Genomic DNA, 25,444 nt, shown 5'->3' with positions numbered 1-25,444 from the left:
TGAATTGAGAATTAATGGTCTAATCTACATACTTTTAACTAAAAATAAAAAAAAAAATTAGATTATGATTAAACATTTATATAATCGATTAAATTTTACTCCATATACAACTCAAGTGCCCAAGACAAAGGCCTTTTTTGTAAAACTTTTTAAATATCTTATTTTTTATTTTTATTTTTTTTTAAAAAAAGTGACAAATGACTGTTTTTATAGTATGTAAGTGAGTTGCGACATCACTCATGAACAAGGTCTCGAACCCTTACTATTTGACACGTTACACAAAAAGATTTATTTTGATGCCGTTAACCATTTCGAAATAAGTGGTTTTGGACATCTTATTTTTATTTTTCCTAATAAGGTAAAATATCATCCGACTTTAACTTTATGATGCTTATAGTTTTAAGGGCATCTCCAACTTAGCGTCACATTTGACTCTTTGGGTTGGATTTAGAGCAGAAAAATCTCCAACCAAGCGTCATTTTATGCACCAAAATAAGATTTAGCTACAGTGCACACAGGATATTGCGCGTCATTATAGCCACGTTATTTTAATATTAATTTTATTTTTTATTTCTGTTTTCAATTTCAGTTTTAATTTTCAGTTTTTTTAATTTTTTTTAATTTTGCTTTTAATTTTTAAAATTTATATTTTATATTTTATATTTTATTTTTTATTTTTGTTTTGATTTTCGGTTTTGATTTTCTGTTTTTTTAATTTTTTTAATTTAGTTTTTAATTTTGCTTTTAATTTTTAAAATTTATATTTTATATTATTTTTATTTTTTTGATTTTTCGGTTTTGATTTTCTGTTTTTTTAAATTTTTTTAATTTAGTTTTTAATATTTGCTTTTAATTTTTAAAATTTCTATTTTTTATTTCTATTTTTTTAATTCTTTTTAAAATTTATTTTTATTTCTTTAAAATTATATTTATAACTTTATAATTTAATTAAATTAATAAGCTATGATTTAATTATATATTTTTTAATTAATAAAGACATATCAAATTAAAAAAAATATAGAGTTTTGGGTTGAGAATGGTCACCCTCAGGTAAAAATAATATTTTAAAAAATTAATTAAAAAGAATTAAAAAAAAATTAAATGGAATGATAGGAATGTGAGTCGGGTGCATCACCGGCATGCTATGCCATGACGGTTACATCACCATCCCTCACATCACTTAAACTCACCACCTGGTGTCCAAACTCCGCCAAGAAAGCCCATCGTCAGCCGCAGCTGAATCAAATGAGACCCCTTTGTCGCGAATCACGAGACACTCCACCGCGCCACGTGTCCACTTTTTCAAAGAGAAAGCCACGTGTACGTCCGCAACTAACCCTCCCGTCCCTTTTAACTAATGCGCTGGCCACGTGTTCTTATCCGTACAAACTCGCATTCATACCCCCTATGCCCACAACCTACGGACCAGATAAATTATCCCCCATCCCTATCCTAAACCCACTACGTGGCGAGCACTTATTCGTACCCGGGTTGGGGTCCGCGATATCTTGGATTCACAGGCACGGCCACGGGAGTGAATGCCACTCAATGCAATGGGCCCCAGTCTTGTTTGATTTGACGCCTGACCACTTCATAACCGTACGATCAAGAAAGAACGGCCTGGATGGGTCCACCACCCCCCGATCGTTATCCTAATCCCTCTGCACTTTAATAGAACGCATCAATAATTACAAAAACAAAAATCACGCCTCGTGATCCGCTGGAAACCATATCCCGAGACATCGCATCGGGCCGATCAAACCGGACCCGATCCGGACCGAATCGGATTCGGATCCAAATACGAGCCCTCGTACACCGCCTTTGGATTTTACCGGAGTGTCCAGTGAAACGTGGCTGCTAATAGGACCGCCTCTCCATGCGCATGCCTGACATCCCCCCCTCTGCAACCGCCACGTGTCCTCACCACCTCAGCCTTCCCCCCTGTTATCCCACCGCTTCAATCTTAACGGCGTTTATTTTTTAACCTTAGTTACACTAACTCTAGTTAATCCAACCCTAACCCTGGTTCGGTGCTTCAGTTTATATTCGCCTTGCCATCACCTTCACAACACTCACGTCCAAACCCTAGAAATGATGATGATGATGGGCGAAGGGAGGCACACCAATCCGACGATCCACGTTCCTCCGTGGCCGATGTTTGATGATCCAACGGACGGCGTTGGTTTCAACCATGCCCTCGCCGGCGAGGGCTTCCTTCTCGGCGACTCCACCCTCGCCGCGCTCCAGCGATACCTTCCCTCCAACGACGCCTTCGACGATGACGACGACATCGACGCACCGCTCGACGCCTACTCGTGCGACGAGTTCCGGATGTACGAGTTCAAGGTACGCCGATGCGCGCGCGGCCGTTCACACGACTGGACTGAGTGTCCCTACGCGCATCCCGGAGAGAAGGCTCGCCGCCGTGATCCCCGGAAGTACCACTACTCCGGCACTGCGTGTCCGGAGTTCCGCAAGGGAAGCTGCAAGCGCGGCGATGCTTGCGAGTACGCACACGGCGTGTTCGAGTGCTGGCTTCATCCGGCGAGGTACCGGACTCAGCCATGCAAGGACGGCACGGCTTGTCGACGTCGCGTGTGCTTCTTCGCTCACACGCCGGAGCAGCTCCGTGTTCTCCCGCAGTCTCAGGTACCCAGCCCCAAAACCCCCGTTGATTCCTACGATGGATCTCCACTTCGTCACCATGTTCTTGATGCTTACTTCCCTAAGAACATCTTCTCCTCGTCCCCAACCTCAACCCTAACCTCACCTCCTTTGTCTCCGCCGTCGGACTCCCCTCCGATGTCACCCAGCGCCCCATCACTGCGTCGTGCCCCGTTGGGTGGATCCGTGAACGAGGTGCTCGCATCCTTGAGGCAGTTGCAGCTCAGCAAAGCGAAGTCATCATCCCAACTCCTGGGGTTTCCCAGTGGGAGGAGGATGCTCATTCGGCTCTCCAAGATCAGCAACATCTACTCCGACGAGCTCCACCATCAACGGCGCCGGCAGCTGGCTCGACCGATGGGAACCCGAAGATAACCAGCCCGTCGAGAGGGTGGAATCCGGCCGAGCTCTACGAGCCAAGATGTTCGAAAGGCTCAGCAAGGAAAGCGGCCTGGAGAAGCCGGAGAACTCCTCGCCGGACGTCGCCTGGGTTTCCGATCTTCTCCAGTGATCACCGCCGGCAAGAACCTGGTACTCTTAATTTCGATGATTTTTTTGGGTCAATGTGAATATCTTAAAATCTCAGGGTCTTTTCTGTAAATATCTCAACGAAGGAGAAGAAGCAGAAGCTGTTGTTTGGGACGTCGTCTTCCACGTGTTTGCTCTATTTTGAAGGTTTGTTTCACCTTAAAAAAAAATTAGATAAAAATATTCCGGTTTTTGTGTAAATATTTCGATGAAGATGTAAGAGCTCTCTACATCTAATTTTTCAATTCCAACCCTGCATTTCAATGTTATTATTTGTAACTCTTGTTTATGTTATCATCATTATTATTATTATCATAAAAAAATGTGTTTGTTTTATATTTATATTTATTTATTTATGTATTAATTAAATAAAAGATGATAATAGAATGGAAGGTAGTGTCACTGTGTCGAAGTGAGTAGAGTCGAAGATGGAGAAAGGGGACATGTCGGGAATATAAAAGGGACTCGGACGGGTGACATGGAACTAATGTGGGGGTATTTCCGGAATTGGAAAGACATGTCGAGCAATTTAGATCTTTAATACCGTTTCCCGTTTCCCTCTAATTTTGATGTAGTACAAATGTTGTTTTTTTGGCGTTTCCCGAGCGTTTCGGGATTGGGTGAAAAATATCCGCGGGCTGTGTATTTGATTTTGATGGTTTCGTATGGGTCCCATTTAATCTAGATAAATAAATAATAAAAATATATTTTTTTCAACATTGATTGCATCTTTGTAATTCTGCCCTATTTTAAGTTAAATCAAGTTAAATAAAAAAAAATTGTATTCTTAATGTTTTTTTGTTGTTTTTATTTTTTTATGTTTATCATTGTGATGGCTTTGTTATTTGGTTGGTTAAATTAAATTAAATTTTACTTGAATGAATTAAGAGAGCAAGAATATGTAGTTGTGGAGATTTGAGTATTGCAAATAATTATTTACTATTTTGATAATAATTAAATATATATGAATGTGATGTCAAATTGTTGGGATTTATATTGGAAATAATTATTTAATATTGATAATAATTAAATATATATTAATGTGATGTTGGAATTTATTTTATTCCAAGATTGAATATAAAACTATATCATTAAAAAGACACATACTAGGTGTTAAAGATAGTGATTATAATAACCTAGCAATCTAATAATAGATAAACTAAATAAATAACACACATCAGCCTTGTTTTTATTTTTTTCTTAATTTTTTTTTATTAAATGATAAGTACTCCTATTTAAAATTTAAGTTAAGAATGGGTATAAATGTGGAGTGTGACTAAGTCAAAATTTAAGTTAGGGACGAATATAAATGTGAAGTGTGAGTAAGTTAGAAACTTTAACAATATATTGTCTCTGTTTTGAATAGGTTTTAATTTTGGGACTTTTATAAAATGAATACCTTACTAAAGTAACCCAATATTTTAATAGGTCAAGCAATTGTTAGTGTTTTATTTTCATTATCAATTAAAATCCAATTTAGAGTGAATCAAATCTATGGTCACTGGTTTGAACTAAATAAAGATATAATATATATATATATATATACTCAAAGATTTTAATTGGTATTTAATGTCTTCATGGCAACGCATATGAAGACCATTTACAAACAATGGTTTTATTACATGGCAACGCATATGAAGACCATTTACAAGCAATGGTTTTATTAATAATAATAGTTAAATGATAGACAGTGACTTGGCTTAATTGATAGATACTTAAACGATGAAAGCAGGGGCTAAGTGGCACAATCGACGTGCATGGAGCGGTGTGTCTTGTAGTGCGCCACCCCTACAAACTTCTCTTGTTTTAACATTAAACAAATGTTTCTTTGAATGCATCATTAGACAAAGTCTTTATCAAATTTCTTAATCACTAATTAGAATTTAATATGTTGTCTTAGATCATGGTTTAGATGGCACTAATCACTGTTTAATGTTGGCTTCATCACTAGTAACTCACTCAAGGTATATTAGAAAAAAGAAAGGGTGGTTTTAGTGGGTGTTTGTCCTTTGCTATTGAATACTCAAAGAAGAGTGCCCTTAAAAAAAGGAAAGAGAGGTTCCTTCATTATGGGTTAATCTTATTGGGACATTTAAGGACAAGTGGGTTGGGAGTGCTTATCTTATAGCTTAGCCCTTGATTAAGAAATTAGCACTTGATGGGACCTTATTGGCTGATAAAACTATATTTAATTCATTGGGAAAAATTATTAGGATTGAAAATGGAAATTATGAATAGAAATAAGAGAGTGAAATAGAGGGGTAAAAATGATCCAAGAATGTTAATAAAATGAGGAAAGAAAGTAAATAAAAATATAGTTTCACTCTTTTTTTATATCATTGTAAAAGAACTTTGAAATGAAAACTTTGGAGAAAAAAAAAAACAAAATTCTTTTCATTGAGTTATTTTGTTGGGTGAGGAATTTTTTTATTGATTTTAATGAATTGTAGACATTCTTTATAACTGTTTTGTTAATTTTTATATAAACTAATGCTCGAGATATTTAATAATGTATTTTGGTCCATTTACTTCATCATTTTAAGTTTTGAGTTTTTTTTAATAATTTTTTTTATTAATATATGGGTAAAAGCACATGCCAAGAACATCACAGATATGGAATAGAATACATGTATATACCCATTATCTCAAGTGAACTAATAATATTCAAAATGGTCTCCGAATTGTTTATGAGGTTTATCAATACAGTGAAAAAGTTATTGGTTTTTCATAATTTCACATAATTTTTAAAATCTTTGTAATTATTTCAAAAATAAGAGAGGCTACTTTTCATCAAGCATTAACTTATTGTTAATCAAGAATTGTACTCAAATCAAAGAAATGTCCATATCATCCGAGACTAAAGCTTTCATTTCGGACAAAGAATATACATAAAAACAAAGTAAATTAACAATTTTTAACTCGTCTAGACTCTAGGAATATAGGGGCAATAGTTTTGTCTCAAAAGGACAACATACATATTACTTTTATTTAACAACCATCCATAGAATAAATTTGCCTCCAATGGAATTCAATTTGTTTTAATGAATTGCTTATCCAATTGTACTTTTATTCTTTAAAACTAAAGCAAAATGACTCAAGGATCCTTGCAAATTTACAATGTGACCAACGGATCCCTTGGACATTTGCTCCGCAGCAGGTCTCTATTTTGTATTTATTTTTTCAATAATTTTTATTTTTATTTTTTATTTTATACAACATGTGACTCCCAATATAACTACAAGATTAGAACTCTGACATAGAAATCAAGTGTTTTAAACTTATAATTCTTGTAGATATCATTTAAAGTAAGATGACATTTAGTTAGGGATAAGAGTGAGTACTAGATAATGTTATGTTACTTCATTTGGTTATTTATAATGGGAATATTATATTTCTGAAATGTTATAACTTAACTAATATTACTGAAAATATTATTACTATTTGAAGAAGTGGTAATCTTACGTTCAAAGAGTATGCGGTTAATTTTTTTTCCCTATTATACCTCTTTAGTTCAATATAATTCCCAATATGTCAATCTTTCAACAATTTTTTTTTAAAAAAAATCAAATATTTTGTTGGGGGAAAAATATTTGAGATTAATTTTTTTAATATTAAATAATTAAATTGGAGAAAAAAAATTAAACTTATTTAAAATAATTAAGCTTGATTTAATTATTACTTTTTATTAAAAATAAATTATATATTAATAAAATTAAATATTTTTATATCAAAATTTTTAATAATAACAAATATTTATTATTAACGAATTTTCATACTTGCATTAGTAAATATGTTATAAACTTTAATTTATTTGGCACTTAATAAATATTTTTTTTTTGATAAAATAATAGTCAGTAATGCAAGACGTGAAAATATTACCTTCCAACTGCATTACTGTCTTCTCAAACAAAAAGAAATTGAAGATATTCTCATCAAAATTACTTAATAATTAACTCTTAAAATAAGATTTGAAAAATATGATTTCTTACAAAGGACTACAGTGTCTTACATGTTTTTGAATTAGAAATACACATTTTTAGATTCAAATAGTTAGTGTTCAGATTTCCTTACACAACTGGTTAGGTTGCTACTCAACTGTATGAGGGGGCCTCCATGTACTTATTTACCACTTAATCTAAAACATCATAACTACTACAAATTATGATTTAAAAGAAAGACATGTCTGATATGTTTATATATGTATAATAATGATTAGAGATGGCAAAAACTGAACTGATCTATTTCTTCTAACCTGATCCGACCCGCTCCCACTTTTGGGTAGGGAGAGACGAGTTTGGTTTTTCCATGACTCGTCTCGCCCCACTATTAATTTAATTTATTATAAATAATATATAGTGTAGCCCTGTGTAGGGGTAAATGATTTTTTTTTAAAATTTCAATAAATTTTTTATGAGTTTGTTTTTATGAGTATATGTTTTATAGAAAAAAATATATTTAAAAATATTTTAAAGAATTTTAGTTATTTATTTGTAACTATGAGCGGGATATGACAGGGTGTGTTGGGCAATTTATGAATAATAAAAAAAAAGACGGGACGGGAGGGGATGGTAGAGGCGTGCCCCACCCCCGCCCCATTGCCATCCATAATAATAATGATGATCCTTAATTTAAATATAGAATAAAAAAATGGAGTAAAAGTAAATATTTGAAAGTATTACTAATGAGAGTATTTATGTAAATTTCCTTGATATCGTTTCATTTATTAAATAGTTACGTAATAAATTACTTTGATTTTATTTGAATAAATATGTATTTAAATTTTAAACAATTACAAAACTATGTCATAATTTTGCTGTTTTGGTTCTTCTATTTAAAAAAATGGTATAAATTGCTAATACACTCTCATAAAAAATCATATTTACTTATGTATTTCTACTAAATGTTTATAATTGTTTATATAAGATAATAAACTAATTTACAAATTTTATGAAAATATAAACGGAAAATTCTTATTAATTAACACAATAAAACATTTGGAATTGTCTCTTTTCTTATTTGCTTGGAGTGTGTTCATTTTCTCTATTATTTAAACCAATCACAAGCTGAGTAAGATGGGTTCTCAATCATAATGTTTCCTTATTATGAAAGTTTAAGGCAATTAATTAAGGTAAGAAAAGCCTAATGAACATGATTAAGCTTAATGAGTTCTTGGCTTCTTGCCTAAACCACTTAAAACGATGATGCTTGTTCTTCCACCTAATCCTCATTAGTCCTTATTTATTCCTTTCATAAATAAGTTAATCATCCTTTAATGATGACTAAGCACTTCGTAGCTTGAACATGTAATTTGGTCCATGGAAAATGCCATAATTATTTCACTTTGATTTTTTTTTTCTTACATTCAAGTACAAAGAAGAACATATAAAAAGCCTAATCCTCATCTCTATGTACTACATAAGTATGAACTTAAATAATTATCTATATTTAAAAGAAACACAAAAATTTTTAAAAAGAGAGAAAGAAGGTAAGACTATACATGTGTTTGGTGGTCCTTGAGATTGAGAGCAACATGCATGTGTGAGACATGGAACATCAACAGACTTAGATAATACACAATGTCAGTATTCAAAATTTTTATGTATATATATATAAATCAACCACATCATTCATTCACTCAAATCCAACTACAAAGCAACTACATACTTTGTATAATTAATTAAAACATTGCTAATATCATCAATGAAATCCAAGTAAGTGGTGTTCTAAGAATGAAATTTTAAAAAAAAAAAAAAAGAAAGGTAATGGCTATCTTTTGACAATATTTTCATAAACTTTATCCAAACTAGTTTCACTATAGATCAGAAGACCTACCTTGATTAAAGCTGTCCTACAATATAGGTACCTTGACTAAGATACATTAGGTCAATGTTTGTGTCCTAGAGAACCACATTTATATATGTAATTTGAGGAAAAACAGTTCTCAAAAGAAGGAATAGAATTAGCATTAGAAGCATTTGTTTAATTGTCACCAAAACAGTAAGAAATTAGAGTCTTACTTGATTTGGATTGATGGTAATAAATGGCTGGAGAAATGAAATCTAAGAAGAAATTTCTGGTGATCTTGTCCACTTTTCCTTGGATTGTTCCAAAGTCTGAGAGAGACTGAAATTTAAAAACTGTTTCAGTATTCCAGCAAAAATCTAATCAGATGTAACGTTGTGATAGAGACCAAGATAATTCAATTTTCCAGTAATTAAAACTCTTAATCCAAGGTTTCATTGACAGGAGAATCAGGACAAACATGATCTGCAGAACAAAGCATGCATAGATTGGACATACAATGTTGATTGAATTGGAGGAGACTAGCAATAGCATTTATTTCAGTCATTCAAAGCACAATCCTTCCAAAAATTCAACATTGAATGCATTTAATTGAAGTCATTCATTTGGCATTTGCACATTCCTTCACACAAGATGAATGTGATATTTTGAATATCAATGCATTGATCATATATGGCCAAAAACAGAGGACAGATGCAAAAGATATAAAAGACACAGAAAACAGAGTTGGTGAATTATTGTTGTCATGGAAATGTGACCTCCGAACTGGTTAATAGCAAGCAGTAGAGGATAAGGATGACATGACTAAAAGTTAGGAGAAAAGTGTGTAGGCATCTTAATTAGTGCAACATCAACATCAACCCTACCCTGCATTACTGCTACCACCACCCTTAATGCTATCATAATCTCCTGTCCTACCTCATGCTGGCATTGCTATTTGCTAGGAAGGTCATGAACCATATATTATATTTCACCATTTTGACTAATCCATATGGAATTTTACCTGTGATCCAATTGATGGTTGTACTAGTAAGTCTACTGAAGGCTGTTCATCATGGGCCATGCACACAAGTCCTTGGTATGCGTTACTGCTGCAGAAAAGCATGAGACTAAAGCAACAGCAAGCCTTTCCTAATTCAACAACATATTACACCAGTATACATGTAGAAAAATAGTGTAGGTACAAGGCAAGGTTCAAAGATAAAGTAGATATCAATGTTCAACAATACTCTTCTTCGGCAGAAAGTAATAGAGAACAAAAAAAATTTAGTTACCTCGGTGATGATCATTCATCGAACATTCTCCCGTTGCTGCTGTAGAACATCCATTTGGACAAAATGGAAACAATGAAAACTACAGGAAGAGGTTTTGCCTTCCTCTTTCAATATGAGCAGGAAAATAACTTGATTGTTAATATGTTATACAATGGTGAATGCCTATGTCTATGACTATGCCTATACTTATGCTTATCTTGTGATATTGATTGGCAGTGACTTTGAGATATTTGGTTACATAATTGATCAAAACCTAATATCTTCACAAGCAAAAGATAACAAAAGACCTGCTAGGGATGTCATATGAAAACAATTATGTGAGTTTAGGTTCAACACAAGCAACATTTGAATCAAATGTGAAATGCCACTTATCTTACAGCCTTAAATAATTTTGGAGAATCAATATGAACATAACGAGATGCACCCAGAAAATTGAATATAATATCATGCAAGATGAATCATCTCTTAAGTTAACTAAAACCATGAAACTCATTATCTTCCTGTTTGTTATGCTTCTGAGTTGTGAAAAGTGGAACGGAAATCAATCAGTTCAGGAAAAAAATAGGCATAAAGACAGATGGTAAAGGATAGTAAAGGATAGTAAAGATACAGGATGGGCTTAGTATTACATAAAAATGAATGGGTAGTAAAATATTGCAAGAGAGGTTTGCTGATATCTTTCTTTTGGCGAGGGATACAATCACACTACTTTGACTGGAGGTATTTTGGGCCTTCCCGCTTGTCTATATAAATTTGATGTAAGTGCACTTCGGTCATTGAACCATACCCATACATTCATTTTGGTCACCAAAAAAAAATCTTACTTGATCTTTGCATAGCTGCTCACTTTTTCATAGTTTAGGGACTGTTCCAAAAGTATTCTTCTTGGCTCCTAAAGCCCATATTGAATCCATTTAGAGTTCATGACCAATAGTGCACTTTCAGGGTTGGGGCAAGAAACTAGTTGATGATTGTATTTCAACTCACCAGAGATCTCATGGAAGGCACATTTGAAGTGAACAAATTGTTACAGTATCACTTGGGTACTAATCTCTCATTTGCTATTGCTAAGTGATGTTTATAATGACAAATTTTCAAGAAAATATTCCACAACTTGGAATTAGAACACAAGGGCATGAATTCACATGATAAATTTTCCCAGTCTCAAGCTTAAATCAACAAAATAAAAAATTGAATTCAAGTTGTTAACACAAGCATAATTCATGATCACAAATGTTGAAATTATTGGTGAGGTAATAGAAATAAAAGACCCAGAGTCTTTCAACAACATGAATCAATTACAACAAGTGGCCTGGATTATGTAATGTAGAGGATTACAAAAGCCAAGAAACACAAACCAATAGCATAAAGTGCATCTACTGATAGCCCAATACAATCCACAGGAATCTTTCAGTATCATTAAATAAAAAGAAAAAGATGATATAAAACATTGTACAGATTAGTGGACAGCACCAGGAGCCGATGATCAAGCTGGTAAAGACAATCTTCAGGAGGTTTATTTCTTCAACACACTGTAAATATTAGAAAGAGGTCACGGAATAATATATAGTAGGCTTAGCAGCTAAAGAACTTGTTAGATTTTATATTTTGGTACTAGTGGGCCCTATATGGGCTCTATATGGGCTTAGGGGTCTTACACCAAAAAGTCTCAAAGACTTAGTGGCCCCCTATACCTATATATAAACCCATTACACTTCTATCACACAACCGATATGGTACTATATTTCTAATAGAACTTGTAAGGAAAAGTCGTTAAAAGTAATAAAAGTTGATGTCAATGCTGTTGGATTGTCTCGGCCTATAATCAGAGTATCATATCTAAATCTGTATACGAAGGGTGATGTGTGCATGTGCCCACCAAGAGATCATTTCTGAACAGGCATATTAACTTAAATTTAAGATAAGATTGCAATGTCTGCATGTGAGTGTGTGTTTGTGAGTGGTATGATAAGAGGAAATCAAGGGTAAAAACTTACTTATACAGATAAGCAGCAATTCCAAGAATAATACAGAGCAGGATAATATCAATGCAGAAGTTGCGACTAGATCTCAGCTGAAATAAGAAGAGAACCAACAGTCAGTAGAGATGGCAGTAAAGAAACCTAAGTTTAATTAGTTTAATGGCTTGTGGGTTGAATAATTATTTAATCATGTACCTGGTTAACAGTTTCCTTAAGTCTCACATTAGTATTTTTAAGATCAGAAGTAGCCTTGTCCACCTGGAATTCATAAAATCAAACCATTAAATGAACAAAGTCGACAACATTTCTAGTATTAAGGATCCCATGAAAAAGGCAGAAGATTTGACCTTGCTGTCAATCTCATCAATTAAAGGGACTTGCCTATCCAACTCCTGCACAATTACGAAGAAGATCGAGCATGAGTTTCTAGCAATGAAATAGCAAAAAAGTAAAAGAAATAACCAACCTCATTCATGTCATGGGCCATGTTCTTTAGGGTATCTAATCCTTCAGCTATGACATCTAAACCTTGATCCTGCAATTGAGAATGTCAGTTCACAAAACATTTAAAGCTACAGTAGTCCATGAGTCGAATAATTCATCATTATATAGGAAACATAGACTCCCAAAATCCACCAAGTAATGTCACTTTCTCTAAATGCTGCCAACCCAGGTTCATTGCTCCATGAAGAGATGATTTTCAGATCATAGGCTTCATCCAACTTGAGAACATACAGATTATATACATGAAGGGCTACTGTTCTTGGAAATTTTATTGAATCCTATATTTCTTACTCCAATTTTAAAGCAAATATTAGCACTGACCTAACATCAAAGAATAGAAAAATATTTAAAGGATTAAAAGTATAAACTTGGTCCCCAAATGAATTTTACATTCCCTAGCTTTTGAAATGAGCAATCTGGTTAGCATTTACATAATTGAACATAAGTTTGGAGATGGTTTACAATCTATTTTTTTTTAAGACGCAACCTAGTGTAACATTTTGTTCACAGTCATCTTTTGCAATATAGACTAAATCATGCCAAGATACTTCCCAGGATAAAACAAAAATGATACCAAAAAACAAATCAATGGCAAAATGAGACCAAATTAATAACAAATCAATGGCACGTTCAGAAATACAAAATAACGCTTACCTGTTTTATTTTCCGCATTTCATACTCCTGACGGAACTGGTTTGATTCTTCAGTTTGCTGAAAGTATTCATTATCAAAGTTTCCATCTGAATATTTTGAGTGAAGAAAATTTAGAGAGTCATGGATACTTCAGAAATGAATAAACATCAAGCAATAATTTTTCCACAGCTCGATATCTGAAACTCCAACTCCAAAAAGGAGAATAATTCCTTTTGAAGGTACACATCAAACTCTAAGAAATGTTGGATGGCCTTCCATAGTCATGAAAAGAAGTCAAGAGTCATATAAATGCCTTCCTATTTAAAACTTGATCAAGAAAGTAGATGACCATAAGTGAAAAAAGTACAAACTCGAAATGCTAGCATAATCAGGGTGATGATGGCAAACGACAATAGAGGTTATGCTAATGGGGAAATCCCAGTAATTTGAATGATGCCCATTTTGCATAATGAAAACATCACATAAGTAGAATATGCAAACAATTCCACATGTGCGATATGCGGAAACCCCAACAGTGACAGCCACAGATGTGTCTCTAACATTCAACAGATGAAAAAAATGCATTGAATTGTATAAAATGGAAACATAGATTACAAAATGGCAGTTACCTGTGGAATCAAATCTAATTTCTGTGCGAGATCCAGAAGCAGTCCATCCTCCAGTTTGTTTTATTCCAGTTGTACTCCCATCCGGAATGGATTGAATCCTATCTGGCAATGCAAGAACCAAATCGCTCCGTGCTGCAAGTTCTTCTCTAGAAAGTCCTTTGACCTGTGATAGTGTACATCAGCATTTAGTACCCATCAGAATGGAACTTAGAGAATTCCTAATTTGACTCTCTTCTTGTATACATACATAATCACTTAGAACAGTTAAAATAGTTGAATATCCTGAAGACAAAAACATCCAGTCAAAAAAATCACAACTTAGGCAACCATCTATAATTCTACCACAATTATGTAGGAATCAACCAACTCAGTGAGCTTTTTGTCAATCTCACTGCCATGATACCCATAATTCTTTTCCTCTTGTTTCTTACTTTTTAAGCGAAAAGCTGCAAAACATTTCCCAAAAAACAGCTCGTAATACAGCCCTTACACATCAGAGCATATCCTGCATCCTTTGGGCAGTGTGCAAAATACAAAACTGAAATATTGTATCAGAGTATCAATGTTAAACAGCAAAAAAATGCACTTTTTCTTTTCAGTGATCATCCAATTATTATGTAAGTTGAAGGAAATAGTATTATGAAGTGTAGCTAACCAAACTAGCCAGTAATTTGTCATTGATACTCTTCCTTCTCAGTCAAATCCTCAAAGCATCAGTGGCTCCCAAGTTTAAAAACCATGTACATTGGATACAAATTACTCTTTCTGGATCATAAGATACGCAACGAATATAATTCTTTCAAATTAGAGCTTATCATGCAACAAGCCGGATCACTTAGTTAATTATCAGGAAAAATTCAACCTTCTCTTTACAATTGCCTATCATTTATTCAGAATCAATAAAAAAAAGACTTCACAATGAATCTCTGGAGCACATTCTACAATGCCTAAGCTAATTATATAACAATGAATCCAAATGCCAACCAATACCAAAAAAAAACACAAATGAAGAGCAATCCAAACCTTCTTAAGTGCCAATCTCTGCAATTTGGGCACCTCCTCCGCCAACCGCGCTTTAGTTCTCCGGATTTCCGCGTTCATCGCCACAACCGCCGCACGATTCTTATCCTGCTGCGCCCTCTCCGATTTCTACAAGCAAAATCAACCAACCCGGATCACGCAACGGGAATCGATTTAAAAACCAGCGATGAATTCAAAGTGATACCTCAAGCGCAGCATCAATGTCGGACTCGACGGAGGCGTAGAGCCGCGCGAAGGCATCATCGCCACCGGTGCTTGATGCATCTCCTCGGTGCTTCTCGACGTCATACTTTTCGTACTTCTTGCAGATCGCATCTACGCGCGTCAGGAGATCGATCACGCTCATCTTCTCCGGCGACGACAACGACGACGACGACGATGGAGACGAAGACGAAGAGCTTCAAACAGAGAAGGGAGGAGAAGAAGAACCAACAGCATTGCCAACCTGGTCCTATTTTTTTTATTTTTTTTTAATTAATTAATTATTTATTTATTTATTTATTTATTATTCGTTTTTTTTTTCTTAAAATTAAAATAAGAAAAAAAAGGGATAAGATAACCGGGAAAACCGGTGAGCCGGTCAAAGGAGCGGGCTAAAGGTTTGGGCTTCGGCCCAGTGGAATTTTGGTTATAAATTCATTAAATTTATTTTCTGTTAAATTATCTTTTAAACCCTCATGTTTTTCTATAAATTTCAATTGAGTCATATGAAGTAATAACCAACGCCTTTGGGTCAATTGATATCGGGTTCTTTATGTAAGGCGTTTATTTCAGGGAGGACCTGGAATCGAATCTCATGTCTTACACAAGGTGAGGGCACGTGGGTCGGCGTTGAGCCTTGCTCCCCACACGTGCACGTCTCTGGGTTCTGATGTTTATCGCTTTTTTAAAAAAAATGAAGTAATAAATTAACATGTAGAGTCAAAGAAAATGGAAAGATTATATATATATATAAAATTTTCTTCTCATAATTTGAAAAATTTATAGTTAAAATTTCTTCTTTTTTTTATAGAGTTTTTTAATGTCTTTTTAGTTCCATTTATTTATCTTAGGGAGTCACTTGTCAAGTTAGGTGAATAAAAGATGACTAGTAAGTTGTAAGGGTATAGTTGATTGAAACAAAGTGCAATAAATATTTGAATGCATCATTCAAGTAATACAGTTGAAAATTCAAAATGCTCCTGGTCAATTGGAGCTAAATTATAAGGCTATTGATATTAATTATGGAAATACAACCACATTATCAAATTCATAATAATTAATATCAAATATTTATAACTTTGAAATAATTTAATTTGCAAGAACCATTTTCATTTTTTGTATCAGTTCCCCCTCCCCCAGACCCCCCCCTCCTCATACATCAAAGATCAATCTAAACCTGTACCAATAGTCATCTCACCAGAGTTTTCCTAATATATTATCATTTTATTACGTTGAAATCTTACAACACTTAAAAATAAGTATTATTTCTAACAATAATATCATATATGAATATGATGGTACAATCACTTAATAATCACAAAAACTAACATAAAACTATTGGCTTCATAGGAAGCACTTTACAATTTCAACGCCACTTCTACCTAAATGACAACAATGCATCAATGCTCTCAAGCTCTTTGTCAAAGATATAATTGAGATACCAATGACCTTTGGGTCTATTGGTACACGGGTCACCGATAGAGCTCTCACTGAGTGGTGAGAGTTCGATTCTCGGCTGAGGGCACATTTCTGGGAGTTGTGAATAGTGGTTGTGTATGGGTGGTTCCAGCGCCCATGTGAGCGCGACCCCATCCCCATTTATTCCACCGAGGCTTGTGCACGTCTCTGGGTCTTTAGTGGGTTCGCCCCGCTCCTCTTTCCAAAAATATATATATATATATATATATATATAATTGAGATCTTTCAAAAGGAAGAAAGTCAGCATAGTTGAATAGTATTAATCTTTTATTAGGATTGATTGTTGAGCCATGACTAGTCACATTGCACCTTTTGAGAGGCTAGCTACAAGCAATTGATCAATCTCAAAAATGTTAGTCTTCTAATTAGACAATTCTTGATATATATGGCATCAATTAATTAATCACCTAACTCTTAAAAATGACCTTTTCTCTCCATATTAGAAACAATTTTGAATACAACTACGTCACTTACCGATGTATAAAAACTATATATATATATTTGCAAAATAAATAAATCACATTAAAAGATGTGTCTAGACGTAGAACTAATATCTTAATCTATTTATGTCCTTTAATTACTTTACATGAGCTGAGATTTGAACTCACCTCTGCAGTAAGAATATAAACACTTTATACGGGGACTTGTGCCAATAAACTAATTAAGTAGGTCATTGGCAAAATAACATATATTCGAGTAATTAATAATACGATATTGGTCCTAATACAATGATAGTAGTAGTATATCTATAAGTATTCTTTGACAATTATAATCAAGCCTTTTGAATTAATATCATGCGAACCGAATTCATAATACATGCCGGCACTAATTAAACTAATTTCATCAAACAAAAATAACAAATTAAATCCCTATGAATAAATGTGCACATAAAGCCACATGTCCATACTAGCTAGTATCACAAGTTGAGCTTTACCAGAGACCAAGTCATTCATGGCTGTACTTGATGATCACTTGTCTATCTGATTAAAATGATAAAGTCTTCACAAAATTCATGTGCATAGGAAACATCCTTCCGGCCATGACCAATTCTCAATATTGTCTTAATTTGTTCAATGCTCTCGCATGAAAAGCAAAGACATAGCCAAACTGATCATGTGTAACTATGACGTCCTTCAAACCTTTATCTCTTGTCTTTTATAAGCCCATCATTTTCCAAATATCTATCTTCATCTCCTCAGCTATTTATATGCCTTGCTAGCCAGCAATATTTGATCAGTGATCACTTCATAATCAATCTGATCATGGGAAGAGCTCCATGCTGTGATAGAGCCAATGTCAAGAGAGGACCTTGGTCTCCAGATGAAGACATGCTTCTTAGAAACTATATTCAAAAACACGGCACTGGTGGCAACTGGATTTCTTTGCCTTCCAAAGCAGGTATATATATATATATCATATAAGCATGTACAAATTAATGTTTGTGGTTATTGGTAACCATGAATTGAATCATTTTTATCTTTGTTTTCAGGGCTTAGAAGATGTGGCAAAAGTTGTCGTCTAAGGTGGCTGAACTATCTCAGGCCAGACATCAAGCATGGAGGCTACACTGAGGAAGAAGATACCATCATTTGCACTCTCTATAAGAACATTGGTAGCAGGTAATTCATAATTTAACAGTATATATATATGTGATGTTAATTGATATATATATATATATATATATATATATATATGATATATATATGTTGATCATGTTTGTTTTATAATTGGTTAGGTGGTCAGTAATTGCATCACACTTACCAGGAAGGACAGACAATGATGTGAAGAATTACTGGAACACAAAGTTGAAAAAGAAGATGATGGCAATAGATAATTATCAATCAACAAGTCCTTCAACTACAACAACAACAACAACAACAACAACAACAAAAACAACAGAATCATTAGTGCCTTATAATCTGACAACACAAACAAGTTCTGAAGTATCTACTGATTCTTCATCATCTGCTGAACAACATACTGAAAACACTAATGGCTTGAATAATGGAAACTACTGGTCAGGGTACAATGGAGATGGAGAGGTGGAAGCAATGCTGTTTGAATTAGGGTTTTTCAGTGATGGCTATGATCAAACTCAGGATCAAGTTATGGGTGATGGTGGTCCATGGTTACCAACTCTTACCAACTTATGGACATTCTCGGACCTCCCATGACAGACATGCTCCAAAGTGTGACCCATTCATAGCTGACAATTAATGAAACTTATATATTATACAAAGTCTAGTTAAAGTATATATAAATATATATATGTAATTGGTTAAACTTTCTGTTATCATCATTGAAAGGTAATTAGAAGGAGGTTTTTAGGGTTAAGCAGGTGGCTTTAGAGCCTGACATTTAGATTTGTATGGTTTTTCTCATTGTATGAAATCATGACTCATGAGATTAATTAATTTCAGTTTTATGTGAAAGGGAATGGTACTAGATTTACATCCATGTCTTGCATGTGATGAAGACTTGTTCTTTGTACGGGTTGGATGTGTACTTGCATGATGTGGCTCAGAGTTCATAAAACTTGCATGAGAGAGAGAAAGAGAGAGTTGAACAAGAAAAGTATATATATGACTAATCAGTGACATAATATATAGAAATTTCTTTTTTTTTTGGGTTAAATTTTATAGAAAACCTTATCCATATTAGTATATTTTTAAATTAATTTAAATCAAAATATGTCATGAGAGCCAAAGCATTCATACCCTAATGATACCTACGAAGAGTTCCAAATTCGACTCTTATGGTAACTCAATATCTATATGGTTTGTTTTATTTTTTTTTTAAAATGAAAAAAAAAAATCATACCATGACGAGGAAGAAGATGTTTATCTATATATATTTATGAAGTTTACCAATATTATTGTATTTTTTTTATATCTTCTAATGTACATGAATTAAAATGTAGGAATGATACCAACCATAATTTGTGTTTAGTTGGTCTAAAATAATCGACCAAATTTTCATTTAACTAATTAATTGAAACAAATGTTTTAAATTAAAATTTTAATTTCTAATATATATATATATATATATATATATATATGACTCAGTAGTGTTTAAGAAGTTATGAACTCTATACTAGTTCATGGTGATGTACTAAAAATTTTGTAAGGGACAAACCTCTTGTAGTTATTGTTTTTTTAAACATACACAAAGATTTGAAGTGAAAATTATTTGTTTAAGTAAAATTTTAATTTTTATTAATATTAATACAATTTGATTATTTATATAATTAAATTTATTAAAATGGCACGTACGGATAACTTGAAAATTTCTTTGGAGTTTTGAAATAAATATCCCTGGTCAAACACGCTAGAATAGATTTTCAAATTGTGGAACTCTTGATGTTCATAAATTTGGTGGATGATCATGATGTCCTTAATTGCCACACACTTAATACACATGAAAAGTAATATAGAACCTTAACATATTCATGAACTATACTTAGTGTTTGTGCAAAATTTCTAATTGTACTTGACTTCTGATGTTTATATTTAGTGGATGATTATGATGTACATACCACATCATTGCATTTTTGGCGCAAGAAAAAACGTTATTGACCTTTTTACCACAAGAAAAACAGTATATTGACCTTTAATCTTTCATGAGCTATGTACTTAACCTTTGTGTCTCTATTTATTTATATATATACACGCACAATAAATAAATAAGTGAATCCTTTAACATTATTGAAACAGAAGCTTTTCTAAACACTAGCAAGGATATTAAAACTCTCTTGTGGTACGTTTTGAGCCATTTTCAACCTTAATTTATCACAATGTCTATGATCTTGATGAGAAGTGATATTTATAAGCAATTAACCGCCTAAGTTATAGTTGATATACCATAAAAAACTATAATTAAACCATATAAACCCTTAATGATGCCAGTTGTTTCTATTTGTGATTTATAACATTAAAATTAATCTTGTCTTCTAGACATGCTCCTCCAATGTTAAACAAAGGCCTTCATCAATGAATTTAATAAGCAATAGACTGAATCCTACTTTGATCTGATCTAAGTTGAAAAATGTCAATAAATTAGAGGAAACTTAAGATTAGAACCAAGAATCTGTACAACATGAATGTATTTTCAAATCCTCATAAATTGATGTTAAATATAAGTAGAAAACAATGTAACTATAAAAAATCTCTACGTCGAATGAGTTCCTAACTATTTCAAATATTTTGTGTTCCATGACAATAAGTCATGCATGTCTTTATTAAATATTACATCTTCATCCAACTGAGTCAAAGTTTAAATAATTTCAAATTAATTATATTATTTTGATGTACATCATGATATAATGATTTCGAAGATTAGTTAAAATTGGCTGTCTTCTTTCAACCAAATTAAAATATAGTAAAAAGTTAGAAGTAATTAATATTAACTCTACTGATCAATTAAACAACTTGTTCAATATATGACCAAGTCGAAAGAAATGTGATTATATGGTAAAGAGAGTTTATATATAGGTTTTAATTTGTGGGTAAATATTTCTCTTTGATTTGATCTTTTCTTCTTTAATTTGATTTGAATTTCAATTAGTTTTGCTGATATAATTAAGGTTTTAAAATGGCACTAAGTTGAAGCGTGTCCATGGAGGTTAACTAATTATATGGTTAATTTATGTTCTAATTAAGAATTGTCAATCATGTACGTCACAACTTAGCTATGAATACCTACTTATGATGATCTTTGGTTAATTTTAATGATAAAAAAAATAGTTGTTTAAATTAGCTTTCAAGAAAAGAAAATGAAAAAACTTTGTTTTTTAATTAAATATGAAATAGATGCCTTTTTATATATTAACGAATTTGACTCGATCTCAAAAACTTAAGTTAATAGAAAATTTTAATTAATTAAGACAAGCCACCGGTAGCCCAACGACATTAATTGTCATAATATAGTATTGTAGTGGTATTATAATAATACTGTTCATCATTATCACCGGATCCATTTACTATTTAAATAGGTCCAATAGGACCTTGTGGGAGGTGGTGTATCCTCCTCGAGGATTGTCTGGCAATAAAATTTATTAACTCGGTTTAGTTCCTGAAAATTTTTCTGAGCCCGCACATGACAGGATTTTCATTGCACCACGTAACGCTTGGCCAGTTTAATAAATTTTTAGATGATTGATAAACCACCATAACTGGTGAACTACACTATTATACCTATTTGTCCCTGACAACCTCTTAAATGAAGTAGTGTTGGTTCCTTTGTAAAAATAAAATAAAATAAATAAATTTAAATTTAAATTAATAATAATAATCAATTGAGACGAGACTATTTATATGCTATTATCTATACATCTATACATACTATTAAAGTAGATGTATAATCTACTCGTGAGAGCGTTTCAAGGAACAATTTTAAATTTTTTTAATAACATTTAAATTTTTATTTTTATTACTTATAATATTAATAATTGAAAAACATTAATTACACATAATTATTTATATAATAAATGTCCATAAAACCTTTAAAATCCAAGATATAAAATAGTTTATATGGTAGGAGTTGTTTAATTATATTATTTTATATATGATATTGTTTTAGAACTCCTCACAAAATTTTAAAATCTTCGATGCGAGACCGGGAAAAATGCCTAGTAGAATATTATGTTCTAAACTTAAGTTACAAAGAATATTAGTGAATGAAATTGGTTTTATAAGGTTTGAAATTTTGAAGGAAAATTTAATTTAAGCGTCTCATAAAAATAAAATAAAATAAATATTTAGTCTTTATCTAGTTAAGTAAAATTTCATAAAAATTTACAATATGATTCTTATTTAATAGTTTACAAATTTTAGTAAGCTTCTCTTAAAATAAAATTAAAATCTACACTATGATCCTTATTCAATAACATAAAAATTTTATAACAATTTGTTAAAAAAAGAATAATAACTATTTTTTCCCATTTTTTTTTGGATCAAATAATAAAAAAACATATTTTTATAAATATAATACAACTACACCCAACTTGTAATTTATTTTTATGCAATCACATCCTAGTAAATTTTACTCGGCAAACTAATTATTTATCAAACCTGAAATTTTATCTCGAGTTTAATTCGTTTATTAATTAGATGAGTTTATGTAAGCTAAAAACTAAGCTGAAATCGATTGATATGTTTATTTATTTATTTATTTATTTTTGACACTAGGCGACAAGCACTTTTATTTAAAATTTATAGTCAGAGACGTACATCAATGTAGAGTGAATCCATAAGCTCAACACACCGTGCCTTCACTTTAGGTAGATTTTGATCCTGAGTCTTCCGGAAATGAACGTAAGTTATATTTATTTATTTCCTTTGTTAAAACAATGATTTAAAAACCGGACCGGACCTGGCAGTTCAACCGATTCAACAGGAACCGGCTGAAAACCCGGTCATATTAGTCACACAAAGCACTAAATAACCGGATTGGCTGATTTATTAATTTAAAATTTAAATTATCTAATTGGTTTATTTATTTTAAAATTAAACACTTAAATAAAGTTAATAAACTCGATTCAAATTCCAAAAAGGCAAAAAAGTCAAAAACTAGAAAGCAAGATGTCAATTGTCAAGATATTATGATTTATTATCATTAATTCATTATGATTAACTTAGGGCATCTCCAACCCAACGTCACATTTGACGCTCTGGGTTGGATTTGGCCCCCAAATTCTCCAACCAAGCGTTATTTTGGGCGCCAAAATGAGATTCTGCTACAGAGGCGCGCTATCCTGCGCGCCACTGTAGCAACGTTATTTTCATTTTTTATTTTATTTTTTATTTCTGTTTTGATTTTCGGTTTTGATTTTCAGTTTTTTTAATTCTTTTTTAATTTTATTTTTAATTTTGCTTTTAATTTTTTAAATTTATATGTTTTATTTTATTTTTTATTTTTGTTTTGATTTTCGGTTTTGATTTTCTGTTTTTAATTCTTTTTGAATTTTAGTTGTATTTCTTTACAATTTATATTTATAACTTTATAATTTAATTTTATAAAGTTATAATTTAATTTTATATTTTTTAATTAATAAAGACATATCAAATTAAAGAAAATAATTTACGAATTACAAATTCATTAAATTAACGAAAATTACATAAACGATAAGATAAAAACATAGAAAATAATCTTAAAACATATACTATTAGCGATATATTAAAAAAAACTACAACACCCAAAATAAAGTTTAAAGTAGATGGGCTAATAGTCCGGCATGTTATCGCCACTTCCACCAATATTGCCGAAGATGTCATTAAACATATTAGATCCGGGAAGGAGGTGGTTGTTGAAAATGCCCTCTTTTTACGTAAAATTTCTTATTGTTGTGCTTGTATACAAGCACAAATATTGGATCGATGATAGAATTCAAATCTGCATCAAGATTTTTGTCCTCATATTTCATTTGTTGAAAAGCAAGATTTTTATTCTGCATTTCTATGAACATTTGTCGATCAGCATTAGTCTTCTCTAACATCTCCATAATCTTAGAGTTATCATCTTTTAGACGACTAAGAGAAGTTGCCACTTCGTCATCCATTTTTTTCTTCAGTTTGGCTTTCTTCTGTCCGATTGGGCGTTCAGAAGGTGAGCCACCAACACTATCATCCAGGAGATTCCGGTGCATGCGATTCTGGCGTGGGATTTTCAGATTCTGACGATAAATAGTCAAATGCATGCTTTCGAGAAATTTGTCTAGATGTCATGACATTATCTTTTCAGATTATGTGTTACTCTAGTTTCCAATAATGTGTTGTTTTTACCAATGGTGCTTGTTTGTATGTTATATTTTTATTAAATAATTAATGTAATATTTGTTTTTGTATTTGCATTTTTAACCAATTGAATTTTATTTTATATTTAATAAATATTTATAATAATTATAAAAATTAAAATCATATTTTAAATAATTCATTGGTTAAAAGTGCAAAAGATTTAAAGATGATTAAATTTGTGGATAGTATGAATATATAAATTGTGAAATAAAAAAGAATATTCATAGAATATTCTATTTTAGAGTTTAAAATAGAGATGATGGTTGAAGAAACTTTCACTGTAGAAGCTGTATTTTTGAGTACTGAAGCGCTAAATATAGAGTTTTGGGTTGGAGATGGCCTTACATCCTCATTAATTCAAGATATTATGATTTATTATGATAAACTCGGTCTAAATTCCTCATTTTTTATTGTTTTTTTTGTTGTTGTTGTTGTTGTCATTACAACAAAATAGAATTTTTGTGACGTTTGACATATGTTGTAAAATAGTAAAAAATAATTGGAATAACTCTATCGACTTTTGTAACAAATGTAGATTATATGTCACAATTGCAACAGTCGGTATACTTTGTTGTGACATTTCCAAGAAACTTCGGTACCTATATATTCCAACATTTATTGTGATATTTTCCCAACATTTGTAAATAGTCTCAATATGGATTTTATTCCAACATTTGTATATGGCTTAACACTTTTTTATTATTATTATTTTTATAACATTTGTAGATGTCGCCACAAGTTTTTATCACATTAGTTTTGAAATATTGAAATATTTATAATTGTTGTTATAGAGGTTATATAATAACATTTGTTAAAGATCTCTTAAATTACTTATATCGACTTTTTGTAAACATTGGTTTAATAAAATAACAATTATATATATATATATATATATATATATATATATATATATATAT

At 32.0% G+C, this 25,444-nt stretch overlaps 3 protein-coding genes across 3 annotated transcripts; 2 read left to right on the top strand and 1 right to left on the bottom strand.

Annotated features, from left to right (window-relative positions):
• Window positions 1-2,081: 2,081 nt before the first annotated feature.
• LOC120281362 (zinc finger CCCH domain-containing protein 2-like) lies at window positions 2,082-3,464 on the top strand. Its single transcript, XM_039288208.1, is given in 2 exon segments — window positions 2,082-2,906; window positions 2,908-3,464. Coding segments are annotated over 2 exon segments (1,083 nt in total). The 5' UTR covers window positions 2,082-2,091; the 3' UTR covers window positions 3,176-3,464.
• An 8,040-nt stretch (window positions 3,465-11,504) lies between these two features.
• LOC120280151 (syntaxin-71-like) lies at window positions 11,505-15,488 on the bottom strand. The gene is made up of 9 exons (XM_039286893.1): window positions 15,242-15,488; window positions 15,040-15,165; window positions 14,017-14,179; window positions 13,409-13,494; window positions 12,717-12,785; window positions 12,598-12,642; window positions 12,446-12,508; window positions 12,266-12,342; window positions 11,505-11,800 (listed from the first exon to the last, which is right to left on the bottom strand). Exons 1-9 carry the CDS (start codon window positions 15,401-15,403, stop codon window positions 11,785-11,787), a joined length of 807 nt encoding a protein of 268 aa, XP_039142827.1. The 5' UTR covers window positions 15,404-15,488; the 3' UTR covers window positions 11,505-11,784.
• A 2,499-nt stretch (window positions 15,489-17,987) lies between these two features.
• Window positions 17,988-19,169, top strand: LOC120280899 (transcription factor RAX2-like). Its single transcript, XM_039287869.1, has 3 exons — window positions 17,988-18,135; window positions 18,227-18,356; window positions 18,473-19,169. The coding sequence occupies exons 1-3, from the start codon at window positions 18,000-18,002 to the stop codon at window positions 18,909-18,911; spliced, it is 705 nt and encodes a 234-aa protein (XP_039143803.1). The 5' UTR covers window positions 17,988-17,999; the 3' UTR covers window positions 18,912-19,169.
• Window positions 19,170-25,444: the final 6,275 nt, after the last annotated feature.

The sequence above is a fragment of the Dioscorea cayenensis genome, chromosome 17 (assembly GCF_009730915.1).
Source record: "Dioscorea cayenensis subsp. rotundata cultivar TDr96_F1 chromosome 17, TDr96_F1_v2_PseudoChromosome.rev07_lg8_w22 25.fasta, whole genome shotgun sequence".
NCBI classification, from domain to species: Eukaryota; Viridiplantae; Streptophyta; class Magnoliopsida; order Dioscoreales; family Dioscoreaceae; genus Dioscorea; species Dioscorea cayenensis.
Note: the sequence above shows the minus strand (reverse complement) of the source record. Positions and strands in the feature narration are given on the sequence as shown.

Coding starts and splice junctions, on each gene's coding strand:
- LOC120280151 (XM_039286893.1), bottom strand. CDS start 15,403: ATGAGCGTGATCGATCTCCTGACGCGCGTAGATGCGATCTGCAAGAAG. Junction 15,166..15,241: donor ACATTGATGCTGCGCTTGAG/GTATCACTTTGA, acceptor TTTTGCTTGTAG/AAATCGGAGAGGGCGCAGCA. Junction 12,343..12,445: donor TTAAGGAAACTGTTAACCAG/GTACATGATTAA, acceptor TTCTTATTTCAG/CTGAGATCTAGTCGCAACTT.
- LOC120280899 (XM_039287869.1), top strand. CDS start 18,000: ATGGGAAGAGCTCCATGCTGTGATAGAGCCAATGTCAAGAGAGGACCT. Junction 18,136..18,226: donor TTCTTTGCCTTCCAAAGCAG/GTATATATATAT, acceptor CTTTGTTTTCAG/GGCTTAGAAGATGTGGCAAA. Junction 18,357..18,472: donor TATAAGAACATTGGTAGCAG/GTAATTCATAAT, acceptor ATAATTGGTTAG/GTGGTCAGTAATTGCATCAC.